Here is a 20,032-nt window from a genome sequence, read left to right as displayed (position 1 = left end):
GTATATGGCTGATCCTGCCGCTGCACAAGTCCCGTCCGTGTTGAGTACTATTCCCCCCTTCAGGCCACCATTGATGGTGGGGAATGAAATATTTTGTGTTTTAAAGGTCTTTTGACGACGCCGAAGTTACTCCCTGTGCGCCAAGTTCTCCTACACTGGATTCACTGTGTTCGCTGAAAACTGCATATTAAAGAATGCTGCATGCAATGTCTCAGGGGCACTAAATCAGCTGTCACTACAATAGACTGTGGCAGCTTGGTATGTGCAGCATTGCCACTATAATTTGCAACACAGAGAACTTTAGCAGTTTGCAGTATCTGTTAGCAAGTGTTAGAAGTATGAAATAACTGTGACTACACTCTTTGAGCTATAAGGGCCGGGTTCCATTACAAAGTGATGCGAATGCGGCTACCTAGCCACATCGCATCACTTCCACCGCCGGCCGCATCACTTCCGCATCTCCTGATGCGGAAGTCAATGGAGGAGGTGGGACGCAGATGCGGCCGTGCGAGAATCTGCAGCATGCTGCAGATTCTCTGATCGCTCTGCACAACATGCATGCAGTGGAAACTCTTCCACTGGCATGCATGTGTTTCAGCACATACTCGGTGCGATGCGGCTATGTAGCCGCATCGCACCGCTCCTAGTGGAAACTGGCCTTTGGGCATAAAAAGCGTTAATACACAACCTACACAAAACTTATTTGAAGCACGCTTAAAGTAATTTTTAAAAACTCTGTTTTTACACGTAGCTCAATCAGCTATCAACAGATAAAGACTACTCCATAAAATTTTTTTAATTTTGGACAGTGTGTATAAATTGGTTAGAACTGCTTGGGGTTGCATAGCATTATTATTGTTGTCCCCTTTCCTGGATTTTCCCCTGCTTTTGCATACCCTTCTTTCTCAACCCCACATAGTAGTGTCCTGTGTCATCCACAGACTGACTGGATAACACATTAGCCACATCACTTAACATATCAGCTGTTGATGCATAATCCAGTAAGTGTGGAGGTCACGTGGTGAAGTTGAAATAAGTAATGGGCGTGGCTTTACAATAATTGACACCCATATGCTTCCTCACTATTGTAGCAGGACTTAAAACCATTTTATATGACACAATCCTTCAGTAGCCCACGTAAATCTTGCTGGTCTTTAACCACTCTTAAAGCAGGCCATACACTGGCTCGATTCACGGCCGTTTCGACAGCAGATCCGATCCTGGGATCGGATCTGCTGCCAATCGCTTGCGCTAAACGCACCCGCCGATCCGATTCCCTCCCGAAATCGGATCGGACCGTCGATCGCGCCGTGCGGGAAATTACCCTCGATCGCCCGGCGGTAGGAGCGCGTCGCTTGCGGCGTACGATTCGGGCCCGATCCGAGCATGTATACATTACCTGAAGCTGGCTCCGGGGTCCTCTTCTCCTCGCTGCACCGCATTTCCGCATGTCCCAGTGTACGCTTATACTTCCTGTGTCACTCCGGTGACCAGGAAGTTGAAATAGAGGGCGCTCTATTTGAACTTCCTGGTCACGGAGTAACACAGGAAGCGCCGGGATGGAGCAAGAACAGCGGTGCGGTGCAGTGCGGAGAAGACGCCCGGGAGCCAGCCTCAGGTAATGTATACGGGGGGGGGGGGGACAGGCGGCAGGAGCAGCTGAACAGATTGTGATCGGTTTCAGGCTGAAATCGATTCACAATCTGTTTGCAGTAAAGGCAGCCATACGATCCCTATCTGATCAGATTCGATCAGATAGGGATCTGTCAGCTGGTCGATCTAATGGCACATCGACCAGTGTATGGCCACCTTTAGAGTTATGGTTGGAAACTCAGAATTTAATTACCTCAACACTTTGGAAAGAAAATTATGGGATTTCCTTTTACATGAATAGGTAGATTATTCAGCTGCTTTAGAATTTTCTTTTTTTTTTTAATAGATTTGGCTTAATAAAAAAAAATACTTATAAATGTTCCAGTTTTTTTTTCTCTGTCAGATTTCCCCATTACATAGCTTATCTGTTATTTATCATTTCATTACATTTACTTTCCTTACAGAGACCACAAGTACAGCGGGAGGAGTGCAAAGCAGGAAAGGCAAGAAAGTAAGTATGTATGTATGTATGCTGTAGGGAGAGATCTGCCTTGCTTTAATGAGTGCACTTAATTACTTTTTTTTTACATTTTTAGTTTATTTTTAGAGCTTGTGTAACAAATGCCTGTGCTTGTTTGTGTCAAGCACGGGTGAGGTTGGTAGCGCAGGTAGATGAGGGGTTAATATAGATGGAGGTAAGTTCATGGTGAACACTGCAGCCAGCTAAGGGGTAATATAATTAAGGTAAGAAAAGTAGTATTGAAATTAGGTTAATAAGGAACAACTTTGAGTGATTATTTTACTTGTAAATGTGCTTGAAATGTTATTTTTATCAAAAAGGTGATAAATAGGTCACTTATGAATATTTTTGTGAATAGAGGCCATTGTGTAGGTTTCTTAATTCAGTCCTAATTAAGGGTTGAAATGCAGAATGGGTATTGCAAGCAAGAACAAGAGTTGTGATCAAGATGGACATTGAAGATAACTGGTGGGTTATGGTAATCCCTTTAGTTCAACTCTGTAAATTAAAAGTTCATGGTTTACCCTTGCAAATGTACAGTTATTCGACAAGGTTCCTAACAGAGATGGGTTATGTCCAAGTTGACTGCCAGTCAAGGGCTCAGCACATGGACAGAGGAGCAGATTTGTGAAAGCCAAAGAAAAGCTGGAACAAAAATGGAGCCGCTGTCCAGACCAGCGATTGTCATTGGTTGCTCTGAGCAACTGCACCACTTCTGCCACTGATTTGCATAAAGTTTTTTCAAATTCTTTAAGCACTGTTTTCATAAACCTGCCCTCAATGGTTAGCGGTAGTAAAGCCATGCAAGCAGGAAGTAGACTAGGGCTATCCAGTTCTAGTCCCAGAGGGCAGAGGTCCTCACACATTAATTGGACTGAATCGGGAAAGATGAGGTTCATCAAGAAGAACACGTTTCTCCCTTTCTTAGTCCATTCTTAGCACTGGCATGGCTGTGGCCATCGAGGACTGGAGTTGGACAGCCCTGAAGTAGACAGTCCTAGCTCTCTGCAGATTTTTCATCAAACATTTTATAAAATTCCACTGTCTGCCGAAAGTGGAAGTAGCTGGCGGTGGGGAACAGGAGGATCTGATGGTGACTGCGAGGGCACGGGTGCTTGTAAAAGCCCCAGGTGAGTAAAACAGATTTTATTTTGTAGGCATAAGGATCCCTATAAATTCACCTTGTAATGAAGGTGGTATGGAGGCACCCATATTTATTTGCTTTAAATCAATGCTAGGCTGTTATACTGGTCTTGTGCCTATTATTACTTTTAGCCACTGATGCAGAAAGAGTATGCAGACCAGATGCTCGGACAACACTGGCTGAATGCTTGTTTGAGATGTGTGGTTCAGAAGTTTGTAAGGCCTAAACTATCAGCAGGACAGGCAGGTATTATGGTTTAAAAGAAATTACCGTATTTTTTGGACCATAAGGTACACCTAGGTTTTGAGGACAAAAAACAGGGAAAAAATATACTAAACCTTGTGCGTCCATGGTGCAGGAGCGTCTTGTGAAGATTTTTCCCCTAAGCTGTCTTTCTTTGCTACTAATGTTCTATTAATTATCCACACATACAAAGTTTTTACTTTGAGCTGAATAAAAGGGAGTGCCTTTGACAATGATCTCTATTATAATTATTATTTTTTTATTTCTATAGTGCCAGCAAATTCCACAGCACGTTACAAAGCACAATAAGAGAACAATGGGAACAACCAAAAAAATGTACTTCAGAGTATCAAGCAGCACAAGTATTGCAACAAAAAACAGTAAACATTAGGAGGATGACCCTGTCCTTGCGAGCTTACAATCTCTATGTGGTGATTAGAGATGTCGCGAACCTCCGATTTTCGGTTCGCGAACCTCCGCGAAAAGTTCGGTTCGCGAAAAAGTTCGCGAACCGCAATAGACTTCAATGGGGATGCGAACTTCAAAATTTTCTACTGGCTGGAATAATGTTAGAATACATGTTTCAAGAGTTCTAATACCTGGCCCCACCCTCCACCCTTCTACCGGAGGGAGGAGGGTCTCATCTGCCAGGGAATTCCAGTATTTCAAAAGCCAGCTTATATACCGTGGCTGGGGATTGAACCCAGGTATCAGTGTATGGTGGGTAACTAACATATCCATTATACCACCAACACTTCTAGCTGAAGCTAGCCTAGCATGTACAATTTATGCTCAGTCCAAAAGAAAAATAACATTTATATCATGCTTTTCTCCTGGCAGACTCAAAGCGCCAGAGCTGCAGCCACTAGGGCACGCTCTATAGGCAGTAGCAGTGTTAGGAAGACTTGCCTAAGGTCTCCTACTGAATAGGTGCTGGCTTACTCAACAGACAGACGAGATTTGAACCCTGGTCTCCTGTGTCAGAGGCAGAGCCCTTAACCATTACACCATCCAGCCACTGCTTAAGGATATGTAGCCAGGCATGGCCTTGCCACCACCAACACTACCTGCTGAAGCCAGCCTAGCATGTACCATTTATGCTCAATCCATTTATGCGCAAAAATACAATTCCGCGGAAAGCGGTGACCATCCCTACTAGAGAGCGAGAAAGAAAGAGAGAGATGAATCTACCTGGCTATCTGGGGTTCTCTTTGGACAACTGTTGAACACGAAAGGCAAGGCCATGCTACATATCCTTAAGCAGTGGCTGGATGGTGCTACATAACCTTAAGCAGTGGCTGGAAGGTGTTATGGTTAAGGGCTCTGCCTCTGACACAGGAGACCAGGGTTCGAATCTCGGCTCTGTCTGTTGAGTAAGCCAGCACCTATTCAGTAGGAGACCTTAGGCAAGTCTTCCTAACACTGCTACTGCCTATAGAGCGTGCCCTAGTGGCTGCAGCTCTGGCGCTTTGAGTCTGCCAGGAGAAAAGTGTGATATAAATGTTATTTTTCTTTTGGACTGAGCATAAATTGTACATGCTAGGCTAACTTCAGCTAGAAGTGTTGGTGATATAATGTATATGTTAGTTACCTACCATACACCGATACCTGGGTTCAATCCCCAGCTCCGGTGCTTTGAGTCTGCCAGGAGAAAAGCATGATATAAATGTTATTTTTCTTTTGGACTGAGCATACATTGTACATGCTAGGCTAGCTTCAGCTAGCTTCAGCTAGAAGTGTTGGTGGTATAATGGATATGGGAGTTACCTACCATACACTGATACCTGGGTTCAATCCCCAGCCACGGTATATAAGCTGGCTTTTGAAATACTGGAATTCCCTGGCAGATGAGACCCTCCTCCCTCCGGTAGGAGGGAGGTGGGAATACGGAGGGAGGGAGGTGGGTGGAGGGAGGTGGGTAGCAGCTGTCCCTTAACTAATTAGTATAGGCAGACAAGTGAGTCAAATGGTATAAGGACCTTGCTTGGAGGAGGGAGGGGGGCGGGCCTCCAGCAGTGAGAGCAGTGTGTTTGGCAATAATGTGCCTGCTGACTGTGATGTAGAGGGTCAAAGTTTTGCTCAATAGAGCTTTATGGGGCGAATCGAACTTCGCAAAAGTTCGCCTGGTGCAGGCGAACGCGAACACCCAAAGTTCGCCTGGAACCGTTCGCAGGCGAACCGTTCGCAACATCTGTAGTGGTGATACCTGCCCCTGACTCGCAGCACAGCTTTTGCTGGTAAAAGTGCTTTGCCTGAGCCACATTGTGAGCTCTTTTGGATCTGTCAGCACTGCGCTGGCATTTTTAAAAAAAAACATGCTCCCATTGACTTGCATCAATAAAATCATGGCAAAATTGCCACAATTGTGATTTATTTATTTATTTTTTATTTTACTGCGATTTTAATACAAGTCAATCGGAGCATGGTTTTAAAAGTCCCAATGCAGCACTGATGGATGGAGTAAGGTGGCAGTCGCCAACTGGCAGTACCACAGTCTGTATTGTACTGTCTGTCTGTAGCTCTCAAATCTGGTCATTCATGGGAAGCAGCTTGTCTTGCTGTAGTTGATCCGCGGATACATCCAGCTCTGGACTGCCGCCCTCCTCATCTGCCTTATTGCTGCCGCTACTGCCTTCTGCAATGCTGATTTGCCGATGGACAGGCTCCGGCGGGGGCAGCTGTTACTCTGTCGGCATCTCTTCCTCACAGCCTGGCTCCAGAAGCATATGGCTATACATGGGGACACCATGCTCTTGCAAGACTGACATTGGAATGCCGGATTGGGGGCAGAGCTTCTTTGTCAGATCTTGCCAGTCACTCACAGTGGGGACCCAATGGAAGTCTGGGGGTGGATTTTCTGCATGGGGTGACAGACTTTCCACGCAGGAAACTGATCCTGGTGTAATAACCTTCTCTGTGCTTGATCCGGAAACCACAAGGGGCGGCAGAAAGAAGCACAGAGCCCACAGAGGATAATATGGAACTCGGCAGAGCCAGAAGAATGCAGAGTAAGGGTCTGTTTAAATGCAGGCAGGCAGTGTATTCAGATCATAAGATGCAGTGGCTTTTTCTCCCAGCTTTTTTTTTTTGTTGGGGGGGGGGGGGGGGGGGGAAGAAAAACATGCATCTTATGGTCCAGAAAATACAGTAAAAATGGCAGAATCCATATCAATCTCTATAAGGTAATGGAATACTCTGCTGTGAAATGTGTTTGCTAAAAACACCCAGCATTGTGGCTGGCACACAGGACTTTTCACTCCTGGTTAATGAATGGTTAGATTAAAAAGATCAAATTATGTTTTAAAGGGAACCTAAAGTAAAAGGCATATAGAGGTCATCTTTATTTACTTTTTAACACTTGAAGACTCTAGGCTTACACTCCCCTAGTGACCAGGCTATTTTTTTACAATTCAGGCCACGGCAGCTTTAAGGACTCGCTGTAGGGCCGTAGAACTCAGCACACAAGTGATTCCACCCCCCTCTTTTCTGCCCACCAACAGAACCAACAGAGATTTCTGTTGGTGGGCTCTGATCACTGCTGGGATGTTTGTTTTTTATTTTTTTTAATAAATATGCCTATTTTTTATTTTTATTCAGATCCTACTTCCCTCCCCCGCCAGGCAACGACAGCGATCGGCTCTCATAGGCATACAGTGTAAATAGACGGCGGTTTTGCCATCTAAAAATCTCCTAGCGGTGATCACCGCTGGGAGACTGATGATGGAGCAGAGCGCGCAATCCCCTGCACACCACGCCCCCAGGAATGAATGTCAATTGGTGTTGTGTGGTCCTGGAGGAGCCGCCGCGTTCACACCTATCGGTGTGATGCAGTTGTTGGGTAGTTAAACATTATCATTTTCCAGGCATCCTGCTGATCTTCTGGCATCGGTAATGTCTGTATTTGTCACCTGAAACAAGCATGCAGCTGATCTGCATGCTTGTTCAGAGTCTATAGCTAAACTTTTTAGAGGTTGAGGATCCGCAAGACTGCGGGGCAATGTGCATTGTTTAAAAGGAAATAAATGTCAGCCTTCGTATTCATCTCTCCTCAGTTTCCCTTTAAGCTGGGATCACACTTGCTAAAAATCGCATGGGTTTTTTTGCAATGTGAAAACGCACATAATATTAACCAATGCGCAATCACAGAGCGGTGGGAGCAGTGTTTTCTCACTGTGGAAGTAAAAATGGTGGAACTGCTGCATTTTCTTTGAACATTGCATGTGATTCCCTATTGCTCACAGTCAGCTACTCTCAGCTGGCTGTCGGTCAACACTGCAGATTTGTCCACCGAAAAACAATTTCGTTTTTCCATGGACACAAGTGTGACCCCCCCCCCCCCTTAATCAGAAGTGCATTCTTCAGCAGATTGAAAGTGACTCTTTTCTTATTCACTGAGCAATTGGACATTCTGTAAACCCGTATTAGTCCTGCATACATTGCTCCATTATTATTATTATTATTGATTTATAAAGCACCAACATATTCCATGGTGCTGTACAAAGTAAGAAACAAACATGGGGTACAAAATAATACAGACAGTGGTATACACCAATATACGAAATACAGAGTTGATACAAAATAGAATCCATACAAAATACGCCTTTGGGTGCTTACAGTCTAAAGAAATAGGTGGAACAAGAGGTGCATTTGACTAACTGATGTATCCAGGCGCCCACAGAAACTTGCTTGGAACAAAGTATTGGGCAGAGGAACCATCATTCATGTGTGAAAAGATTTTTTTTTTTTTTCCTTTTAGCTTCCAATTAATCAACTTCCAATCGGGTAAAGAATCAGAATAATCAATTGACTGGATTAGCTCTGATTAGTCTAACCAGTGGTTCCCAACCCTGTCCTCAAGGCCCACTAACAGTGCATGTTTTGTAGAATACATCACATATCCACAAATGCAGCAATTAGTGTATCAGTAGTCCTAACTAACTACCTCTGTGAATTTCAATAAAACATGAACTGTTGGTGGGCCCTAAGGACAAAGAAATTGGGAGTTGGGAAACCCTGTTTTAAATCAATCTTTTGACTTCAAAGTCACTGGTTTTGAATTTTATTCTGATCACTCTCAAGACTTTACATAAGCAGATGTGCTTATAAGCAGGGCTGGTTAGTTAATTTGTTCCTGTGTTCCATGGAAATGGGAGGGTGAATTACCATCAGGCACCACTGTAAGCTCGCAAGGGCAGGCTCATCCTCCTAATGTTTACGGCTTTTGTCACAATATGTGTGCTGCTTGGGACTCTGTTGTACATTTTTGTTGTTGTTGTATCTATGTTCCCCTTGTCTTACTGTGCTTTGTAATGTGCTGCGGAATATGTTGGCGCTATGTAAATAATAGTTCCCCAGTAGCATGCCTCCATCCATATGGGAATAACTTGTGTTTTCGATAAAGTAAATATCATTTGGAGTTAAGCCACCATATTTTTTTCTCTTTTTTTTTCAGACACCACCATTGGCAGTCAAGAAAACCAAGGTGAAGACACCAAATCACAGCAGTCTTGGGGGCGTTCAAGCAAATCCTTCTGCCGTTCATCAGCAGGAACACCCAAATTAGGTGTTGATGGAATAATTGCCCTATTAAAAAGCAAATGTGGCAATGGTCGTGTCAATCTTCAGCCAGTTGTACGTTTAATGGATATCATGAAAGACCTTAGCCAATTATCAAATGACCTGCGATCCAGTGGTGTTCGCCTTAATTACAGCCATGTTACCAGCCCTCCATCAGAGCCTGAAGATGTGGAGCCAGGATTACAATACAGTTTTTTTTCTTCTCAAAGCCTTGCTTGTGGACTTAGAAGCCCTGAAGAAAAACCATCAGAGACGCTTGATAAAGAGTCAAACCTTGTATCTTCCAACCCAGACCCTTCTGAATCTGACAGCTCAAATGTTCTTAGAGAGCTTGCAGCTCTTGCATGGATGGAGCCACAACCTACAGACAATGTACAAGAAAAGGAAGAGGAAGATGTGAGTAGTGATAAAGAGGAGGAAAGTCCAAGTAATGTAACCATACATGAAAATGATAATAAAGAGGAGTCCTCAAGTGATGAGCATAGTAAGAATGAAACAGAAATGGAGGAATCTGGGGAAGAACAGGAGGAAAGTAAGCAAGAAGAGGAATTTGCTGAGGAACAGGAGGAATGTAAACAGGAGAAGGAGCTTGAGGAGGAGCTTAATATACAGGGTGAGGAGTCCTCATGTGAGGAGCAAGAAGAAATTAAACAAGATTCTGAGTCTGAGTCTGCAGAGGAGCAGGTGGAAAGCAAACAAGAGGAGGAGTCATCGATTGAGGATCTGGAGGGCGAGTTAGCAAGCAAAACAGAAAGCCAAGAAGAATTAAAAGATGAAGTTGAGCAGGATAAAATAATTGAAAGTCAGGAACTAATTTTAGATATTAAGAAACAGGAGGTGACGAGACAGGATGATAAAGAGGAGTCTTCAGATGATGACATTGAGGCAGAGAAGTGTATGAAAGTGGAAGAGAAATACAAAGAAACGGAAGATACTGTACAGCAGCAAATAGAAGACATGCAATGGATGCTACCTCTCTTTACTCAAACTTCAGAAACCCTCAGACGAATGCCATTTTCTAATCGAGGTGGTCATCGGTTTGGTCTCAGAGGCCGCAGAAGTGATAGACCAGGCAGAGGTCGCCGACGAAGACCTGGAAGGCCAAGAGCATCTGAGAGTAGTTTGTCCCGTGCATTTATGCCTCCTTATCATCGCACTCCAGAAGAACCCAGAGCTTACCGAATTAATGAACAAAGTGCGCTGTTTCCAGTTCCTGCAATTCAGAAGCCACCTGCAACAGTGGTTGATGTACAGCAAGGGCCCCCACCAAAGCCAAAACGTAGGGGCATACGCAAGATGGTAGTTCGGATTGCCAGAATTCCAATGCCAATGGGAAGGAGAAATAAGACAAGCTATAAAGTATCTTCTTTCAGCAGCACTCTTAGTGTGGAGGGGGGAGAGTTAATCGGGGGATCCGGCCCAGGTCCTACCTCTCTTCTAAAGATGAAAAACAATGGGCGCAATGTTGTAATGGTGTTTCCACCTGGTGAACTTCCAATAATTCTTAAGAGAAGGCGAGGTCGGCCTCCCAAGAATTTGGTGTTAGCTAGAGATGCACCTTCAGCCCTTCCTCAAGCACCTCCTATTGAACCAACATTGCCGCCTCCACCTACTCCCATGCCTCTGCAACCAGTTTCAGAAGGAGAGTTTGTGAAAAAAAGGAGGCGAAGAAAGCAAAAGCTACCATCACCTCAGCCTTCTTATGTGGCAGACACCAATGACAGCAAATCTGAATACAGTGATGTACTGGCAAAGCTTGCTTTTCTCAACCGGCAGAATCAGGGAGCAGCACGTATGTCACCTCCTCGCTGTTGGACACCAACATTGCCGGAGTCAGTACATCAAGCACCGGAAACCCACAATATATCTCAGTATCTTCACCGAGTACAAGGTTATCGACGTAGAGGAGGTCGTGGTGGAGGCCCAGGCCGGAGAGGTGCTTGCAATAGTCATAATGCAGAGCTATCTCGATGTTCTTTCAGTGATTTTTTTGAAGGCATTGGGAAGAAAAAGACAAAACCAAGACCTGTTGACCCTTTAAAACCACGAAAGCGTAGACAGCCAAAGCCTGAGCCAGACCCTAATGCAAAACCCAAGCGCAAGAGAAGATCTCGAAAAAATGGTGCTCTCCTTGGTGATATGGGAGAAGAACCTAGCTATCAAGGTGTGTCAGACTGGGGAGGTGAAGGTAAAAGTGGTCAGTGGATGTCACAGCTTTCCAACAGTCAGTCAGGTGCCCGACCTTGTAACTATCAAGGAAATGAGCACAGAAGTTTTTCTGCTTTGCATGACGGGTCACCATCCCGTCCAGGATACTATGCTAGTACTGGATCTGTTTCCCAGAGTGAAAGTGGGGGGCAGGACCGCCATGGGCTTTTTACAGGTTATTTCCGATCTCTGTTGGACTCTGATGATTCATCTGATCTTGTAGATTTCTCTTCTGTTGCACAAAGACAAGAAGCAAGGAAATCTGCATCTGCCTTCTCTGGATCATCAGCCTCTCCCAATCCAAGAGCACTACAGTCATACCCTAGTTCACGGGGTGGGAAATCTAATAACCCAGAATCACCATACCAAAGTTCAGCAACCTCTAGACAACCATTCCCTCCTAACAGAGGGAATACAAATTATGGGCCACTTACCCAACAGGAGTGCCGTGGATCTGATGCCTTTCAAAAGCTGTTGTCACGTTCTCCAAACTCCCAGCATTCTGGAAGCTTTTCTCAGTTTGGAGCTTTCCAAGGATCTAGTGGACAGAATTTACCAGGCCATGGAATCTTTGCACCAAACAAGCAGTACCCTGGTCCACCTGACTGCTTGGGGAATAAGGACTGCAGCTTCTCCTTCAGTGGTGGTGGTAATAGCCTTCCATCATCCCCAGGAAGTGCCCACAGTAGCGCTAGCTTCAGTCAACAGCAGCAGCAGTTGCCTGCAACAGGTTCAGGGTCTAATGTGACTAAAAGTCCCTTTTTCAACACATCAGAGTTGCCCCCATTTCCACCACTGAGAAGTGAAAGTCGCTCTGGCACTTCTTCACCTGCAGGTTACATGCTGCCTAAAGCGTCTGGGCCTTTATTTCCTGGTGAAAACAGCCGAACCTTCCCATCATCGGTAGCATCAAGCCAATGGGGATTTCGACAGGGCTATGGACAGTCAGACTGGGGTGCTGATAACTTTGGGCAGCTTTATGGGCCTGGTTTTGACTGCCACATGTCTGAATCCAATGTTATCTTGGACATAAGCAACTATACACCACAAAAAGCCAAGCAAAACACTGATAACATGTCGGAGTCCTCTTCTGATAGTACTCAGTATACTCAACCTAGTGCTGGCTACCGTAGAGCCAATAGTGAAGCATCATCCAGTGAAGGCCAGTCCAGCCTCTCCAGCCTTGAAAAATTGATGATGGACTGGAATGACACCTCATCTGCACCAGGTTATAGCTGGAATCAGTCTGTCCTCTTTCACCAAGCCGCTAAACCTGGCAGAGGACGCAGGAAGAAAACGGATATATTTGAGCCATCCCACCACCATCACCTTGGCTTTTCCTCCTCCTCCCCTTCATCATCTTCATCATCTGCTGCTGCTCCCCCTGCTGGCTTCCCCACTAAGAGAGGAGGTGGCCCAAGGGGTCCAAGAGGGGGAAGAGGTGGAAATTGCACAGCAAACAAGAAAGAGAGGGGTTCAGGCAAAGCTAAATTTTCCCCAAAGCCCCCTGTTCCTCCACAATCCACCTCAGTCAGCTCCCTCTTTCAGGACACATCAGATTTAGGACTGGACTGCTATAGTGGAGACAGCAGCATGTCACCTCTGCCCTCCCACTCGCGGGCGTATGGGGTGGGTGAGAGGGAACCTCCTTGTGATTTCTCTGGACCATATTCCATGAATCCATCAACCCCTTCAGATGGCACGTTTGGCTTCCAGAGTGACTCTCCTGGGCTGGGCCCTCCCTCCACAGAGCTTGAAGCTAGCAAACACTTTTCCCATCTCCCTACTGTTGGCAGCACCAATACTGGTGTCCCCCATCCACCTCCACATGGACTGGGATATGATCACCCTCTACAAGACTCTCCCTTTTCCCCTAACTGCTCCCCTACGCTTGAACTGCGGCCAGGGGAGGGAAGAAAACTTGTGCCCCCTCCACATGCATCCTGTGATCCCTTGAAACACAGCTTGCCTCCCCATCTACCCTCTTGTAGGGAACAACTTACTCCACAACCCACAACACACCACCGCTATGACCCTCCCAGCTGCAAGAACGCTGCCTACTGGTATCCACCCCGCAGTCCTCCCTATGATGGTAAGGGAGGATTACTCTCAGACTTTATGGGCAGGCGAGCAGAAGGTGTGTCCTGCTTGAGTCCTCATATCCCAAGCCCTAAAAGAGACAAAGAGACACTGGACATGGTAAGAGGGCATCATAGAGCCTCATATCCCTGCCCCTTAATCAATGATATTACCCATTCCCCTGTGCAGAGAGACTCCATGGTGCAGCTCCAGGATACTTATCGTTACCCAGCCTTTCCCCCACAGGGTCCCCCAGTGCTTTCACCCCCAAACCTAAAAGGTGGCTTCATGGGACCCGAGAACATGCCAGAGGACAACTTCACAGTCACCTCCCTCTAGGGGGAGTGGCATGTCCAGAGTCATCAGGAGCAGCGGAGTCAATGGGGTGAGGTGAGACATAGGCTTAACAATGTCATGGTGTGCTGTGAAAAAAATGTTTTTTTACTCTGACTCCAAAAACATACCCAAGATGTTCTAAAGTGTTTATCTGTTTGTACTTTATTAATGTTTGATGTCTAAAATGCATTGTCAAGGTTTGTTTTACAGCTGGTCCATGGTATGTTTTTAAATTGACTAAATCGACTGTACATTCTGTTGTCAGTGAAGTCCAAGATGAAAAAGAAAAAATCTTTCTTGGTGCTGCTCATTTTCTCACCACAATTGGATATTGCTTCTATAGCGTTAGACGCTCTTAGGCTTGGTTCACACCTAAATCTGTCGGTTACGCAGCAATTTTCTTATCCTGGGAATACAGGAGTTTTGGGAGCAGATTTACTGGCCAATTGATTTTCTGATCGTTTTTCTGATCGATTCCATTCGCTTCTATGAGAAAATTATCAGGCAAACGCTCAAAATTAGATCAGACCTGTTGGAGATTATCTATCGAAACCATCTATGTGTCAAAAAAACTCATGGTGTATTCCCAGCATTCGTTTTACCTGACTGGATTGGAACTGTACACCTTTTATGTGTGAACACACCCATACAAAACAAAGACAAAACTAAGTGGACCAGAAATGTATAGATTTATGTGTGAACACAACCAAAGAAACATACAAAACTGATGCCAACTGTCAAAAACAGAACGGAACTGGACACTTTTATTTATTTTTTTATTATTATTATTATTTACTCCTTATATAGTGCCTATATCTTCCGCAGCGCTGTACAGAGATCTTGACCTCCATTTACTAAGATCCTGCTGGAGATAAGGCAAGAGAAAACTTACCTCTACACATCGATCTGTATTTCCAGTGTTCATTCACTAAAGAAGCTTGCCTTATTAAGGTGTAGAGATACGTTTTCACAGTGAGTTATCTTATCACTTCAGTCCTTAAAGCGGAACTGAAGGATCTTTTTTTAATACAATGTGATAATATGGGTATGTACCTTTAACGATGACATACCTCTGTGTGCAGGGCCGGTCCTGGACTTTCTGCTGCCTGAGGCAAAGATCGTAAAGGCCCCCCCCCCAATATTTCTACATAACATTACATCCCCCACACAACCGACCGTGTCCGTGAAGGAAAGCCTGAGTGACGCAGCAAAGTGTGACTGACTCACCAGGGATTGGGTCTCCCTCCGGGTCTGGCAGCGGCGAAGGGCGGGCATCCGCATCCAGCATGCATCCTGCACTGGCAGGGGACAGACGGCTGCGGTCTGCGGCGGGCATGCTCCATCTCGGATCTGAGGGATCTCGCGCTGGGCCAGTGAGCGGCGGCCGGCAGCAGCCAGCCAGCCTCATCATCATCATCGTCACGTCGGCGGCGCTCGCTGCTCAGTGACTGACCGTGACAATCAGCCGCAGCCAGGGCAGCAGAGCGGGCGGCAGCCGCCGCCATCAAATCAGCAGGCTTAGGCACTAGGCAGCATCACCAGCGTGCAGCCTTGGAGGAGACAGGAGAGGCCGCAGAGCTCGGAGTCGTCGGACTCGGAGGCCGGCGGCAACAGTGCAGTTTCTAGGCTAAAATGCACCCAGGGCGAGGGTGTAAAAATTGCGCCCCCCCCCCCCCCGGTATAGGTAGCCAGCTATAGGTCCCCCCTGAGTATAGGTGGCCAGGCATGGGTGAGCCAGTAAAGTTGCCCCCAGTATAGGTTAGCCAGGTAGTTGCCTCCAGTATAGGTAGCCAGTATAGTTGCCCCCAGTATGTTAGATAGGCAGGCGCCCCCCCCCGGTATAAGTTAGATAAGTAGGTGCCCTCAGTACAGGTTAGCTAGGTAGGTGCCTCCAATATAGGTAGCCAGTATAGTTGCCCCCAGCATAGGTTAGATAGGTAGGTACCCCCAGTATAGGTTAGTTAGGTAGGTGCCCCCAGTATAGGTAGCCAGTATAGTTGCCACCTGTATAGGCTAGCTAGGTAGGTAGGTGCCCGCAATACAGGTTAGATAAGTGCCCCCAGTATAGGTTAGATAGGTAGCTTCCCCCCAGTATAGGTTAGATTAGGTCGCTGCCCTTCAGTATATGTTGATTAGGTAGGTGCCCCCAGTACAGGTTAGATTAGGTAGCTGCCCCCAGCATAGGTTAGACAGGTAGCTGCCCTCCAGCATAGGTTAGATAGGTAGCTGCCCCCCAGTATAGGTTAGATAGGTAGCTGCCCCCCAGTATAGGTTAGAAAGGTAGCTGCCCCCCAGTACAGGTTAGATTAGGTAGGTGCCCCCCATTATAGGATAGATAGGTAGCTGCCCCCAGTACAGGTTAGATTAGGTAGGTGCCCCCCAGTATAGGATAGGTAGCTGCCCCCAGTATAGGTTAGATAGGTAGCTGCCCCCCAGTATAGGTTAGATAGGTAGCTGCCCCCCAGTATAGATTAGGTAGGTGCCCCCCAGTACAGGATAGATAGGTAGCTGCCTCCAGTACAGGTTAGATTAGGTAGGTGCCCCCCAGTATAGGATAGATAGGTAGCTGCCCCCAGTATAGGTTAGATAGGTAGCTGCCCCCCAGTATAGGTTAGATAGGTAGCTGCCCCCCAGTGTAGGTTAGATAGGTAGCTGCCCCCCAGTATAGGTTAGATAGGTAGCTGCCCCCCAGTATAGGTTAGATAGGTAGCTGCCCCCCAGTATAGGTTAGATAGGTAGCTGCCCCCCAGTATAGGATAGATAGGTAGCTGGCCCCCAGTACAGGTTAGATTAGGTAGGTGCCCCCCAGTATAGGATAGATAGGTAGCTGCACCCAAAACAGGTTAGATTAGGTAGGTGCCCCCCAGTATAGGATAGATGGGTAGCTTGCCCAGTATAGGTTAAGTAGGTAGGTGCCCCCTCATAATGGCAGAGGGGGGAGCCGGAGCCGCGGTGAGGGCAGCCCGACCTCTCCCTCCCTCTCCCCGGGCCGCCCACCATGCTCCCCCCTCGGACTGCAGGCAGCAGAGTTAGCGCGCAGGGAAGCGCTGCTGTACACAGCTGTTGCTCACCTCCCTGGATCCGATCGCCGCTCCCGCCCTGCTGGTCTCCTCTCTGCAATGTAGCCGCTGCTGATACACACGCTGCTTCCTGTTTACACAGGAAGCAGCCGCGTGTGTATCAGCTGGCTAGGCAGAGAGGAGACCAGCAGGGCGGGAGCGGCGATCGGATCCAGGGAGGTGAGTAACAGCTGTGTACAGCAGCGCTTCCCTGTGCGCTAACTCTGCTGCCTGCAGTCCGAGGGGGGAGCATGGAGGGCGGCCCGGGGAGAGGGAGGGAGAGGTCAAGCTGCCCTCACCGCGGCTCTGGCTACCCCCGCTATCACAGCCACGTCATCTGGTGCCGCCCCTCCACTTCTTGCCGCCTGAGGAACCCGTCTCACCCCGCCTCATGGGCGGGCCGGCCCTGTCTGTGCGCCCTATGGAGCTTTTTGTGTGTTCTCTCCATCCCGAGATTCTGCCGGTAAACAGCATCGACTTATAAGTCGATGCTAAAATCAGGCAGACGAGTCAGTTTTCCTCTCCCTGCAAAATGGTTTACTTCCCCTCAGGCCAGGTACCCGCCCTTTCTCCGCCCCACCAGTGCCACTCCACGCTCGTTCCTTCAGCGCAGCGTGAGCGCTGATATGACACATGAACGAGGAGGAGACAGGCCTCTGTACATTCCTTCCTTCTGATCCCCCAGCGTTGGGCTGTAAATCCCCCCTCACTCCACTGATCTCCCCCCTATTGTGGGCAGTGTCCCTGGCAGCGCTGTGAATAGGGCAGGGGGTGTTTTACTCACGGAGGCTCTTTCCAGCGATGAACGAGTATCCTTCTCTGCATCCAGCTCTGGGCTATTGTATACAGTCAGCCGCGTGTACTGTTTACAATAGCCCAGAGCTGCATGCAGAGAAGAATACTCAGTCATCGCTGGAAAGAGCCTCGGTGAGTAAATCATCCCCTGCCCTATTCACTGCGCTGCCAGGGACACTGCCCACAATAGGTGGAGATCAGTGGAGGGAGGGGGGATTTACAGCCTAACGCTGGGGGATCAGAATGCACAGCAGAGGGACGGGGGATTTACAGCCTAACGCTGGGGGATCAGAGGGAATGCAGAGTGGAGGGAGGGTGGATGTATTGCCTAACGCTGGGGAATCAGAAGGAATGAATGTACAGTGGAGGGAGGGGGGGTTTACAGCCTAACGCTGGGGAACAGGAGGAGGAGGAAGGGATGCACAGTGGAGGGAGGGTGTATCAGCTGCTACAAATCTCCCTGGCTGCGTTCACGAGCCTGGCTCGTCCATACCACTTTCAGCAACTGTTAGCTGGACGAGCCAGGCTCCTTCTTACCGCTTAACCGCTAGGGAGGTTATTACAAACAGTACAAGTGTACTCACAATGGTAGCTGTGCTCTTGATTGAGAGTGCACGAGAGGACAAGTTACGCATGTGCAGTGCTGTAATCCTCTCGTGCACGCTACCACAAAAAAAAAAAAAAAAAATACATACTAATGAGGAGCAGTAACCCGGAAGTTATCAGGCACTGCGGCCATCTTGGCTGAAACCAGGAAATGAATAAAAATTACAAAATACAGTGATTGCAGCAGCGGGGAGCGGCAAAAATCATACAGACAGATAGTTTATAAGAATTTATTTAGAATCTACTGGTATGTTTATTTTTATTTTTTTTTTCTATATTGCAGTTCCGCTTTAAGTTACCTCCTCTGTAGTTATTTCCACATGCAGTATATAGGGCCTGTCTTTAACTTCACAATTCTGGAGTTATTTTAAGGATTGAAGAGTTAACTTTAGAGATCTCTCCTTAACTTAGACAAGAGTTAACTTTTGGTTTGCCTGAGGTAAAATACAACATGCCTCATCACCACGTTGAAACTCTAGAAACGTTATTAAAGACAGGAGATAAGCTTAGTGAATGGAGGCCATTGTCTTGTCACTTAAAGCGGATCCGAGATGAAAAACTAGCTATAACAAGTAACTTGTCTATATATCTTATCTAAAGTTTAGATAGTTTACACAGCAAATCTAGCTGCAAAAATGCTTCAAAAGTTTGATCATTTATTGCTGTGAAACAATGAGAGCAGCCATGTTCTGTTTGTCACACCACACTGAGGCAAGCTGATAGCATCTTCAGCCCTAAGCCTGTGGAAAATTTCACTCCTCCCTCCTCCCCTCCGCCTCTGAAATCTCTGGCTAGTAACCTGCTCCTCCTGCCCAGACTGAGCTCCCATAAGCCCATGCTACCTGGGACTGAGTGCCAAGGCTCTCTGAAAAGCTGTGGGCGAGGCTTGTTTAGTTTATAGGGAATTAAAGTATTAAAACAAAACAAAAAAATGTATTTGGCTTGAGGAATGCCCTATAAACTATATGAAAGGAATCTAAATATGCAATGTGTAAAAGTTTCTCGGTTCCACTTTAACTGTCCCTCAGAAGGGTTCACAATCTAATCCCTACTATAGTCACATGTCTGTATCATGTAGTGCAGTGCTGTCCAACTTCATGGGCATGGAGGACCATTTTTTTTTCAGACCCCATGGTGGAGGGCCGAAGGTTCTTGCTGAAGCCACAGGACTCCTCCAGGAAAAAAATGCAATTAAAGGACAATTAGATTGGCAGCACTTTCCACGCAATGAATTTGCCAGCAGATCCCCACAAAAAGCAATTCAAGAATGCATTTGAAGTTGTGTGGCGCCGAAAAAAAAGGGTTCCATTGTGCGTAGAGCGGCGCGCGCCAAAAAATGGGTGTGGCCATGGAGCAGAATGTGGGTGTGGCCACGGGTGGAGACTAATTTACATGAAGTTAGCAATGTGGGACATTAGATCAGGACAGTGGTGGCAAACCTTTTGGAGGACGAGTGCCCACACTGCAACCCAAAAGTCACTTTATCGCAAAGTGGCAACAGCAATTTAAACTACATACAAACGTTTTAACTCATACATGAACATTATGGAAAATCCAAGTTGAAAATAAACTGTGAAGATAAACAATTTCATCCATCCTACTCCTGAAAAATGTATTCTTTTTTTTAGAACCTCCCAGCTTTATTTTCCATTTTAAAAAGCTAAAAAAGTAGGTTTAATGCTATTGTCTCATATGATAATGATTCAGTTTTTCCATAGTCTCTCAGTTAGCAATCATGTGGCCCCCAACAACACAAACTCAGCAATCATGAGGCCCCCAACAAGATACATTCATCAATCATGATGCCCCCAACAAGACAAATTTAGCAATCATGAGGACCCCAACAAGATACATTCAGCAATCATGATGCCC

General features: G+C 46.6%; 1 protein-coding gene across 2 annotated transcripts in view; it reads left to right on the top strand.

Annotated features, from left to right (window-relative positions):
- AHDC1 (AT-hook DNA binding motif containing 1) overlaps positions 1–20,032 on the top strand; it is a 157,512-nt gene that overhangs the window by 99,848 nt on the left and 37,632 nt on the right. Inside the window, exons 3-4 of one of the 2 annotated variants that reach the window (XR_011026297.1) lie at positions 2,058–2,104; positions 8,953–13,754. Coding sequence is in view for 1 of the 2 variants with exons in the window: in XM_068269256.1 (XP_068125357.1) it covers positions 2,058–2,104; positions 8,953–13,703 (4,798 nt within the window). In the remaining variant the exon portion in view is untranslated. The remainder of the gene's footprint in view (positions 1–2,057; positions 2,105–8,952; positions 13,755–20,032) is intronic. The other variant, XM_068269256.1, reaches the window with a different exon arrangement.

Source organism: Hyperolius riggenbachi, chromosome 2 (assembly GCF_040937935.1).
Source record: "Hyperolius riggenbachi isolate aHypRig1 chromosome 2, aHypRig1.pri, whole genome shotgun sequence".
In the NCBI taxonomy this organism is placed as follows: Eukaryota; Metazoa; Chordata; class Amphibia; order Anura; family Hyperoliidae; genus Hyperolius; species Hyperolius riggenbachi.
This window is presented reverse-complemented; position numbering and strand designations above follow the sequence as displayed.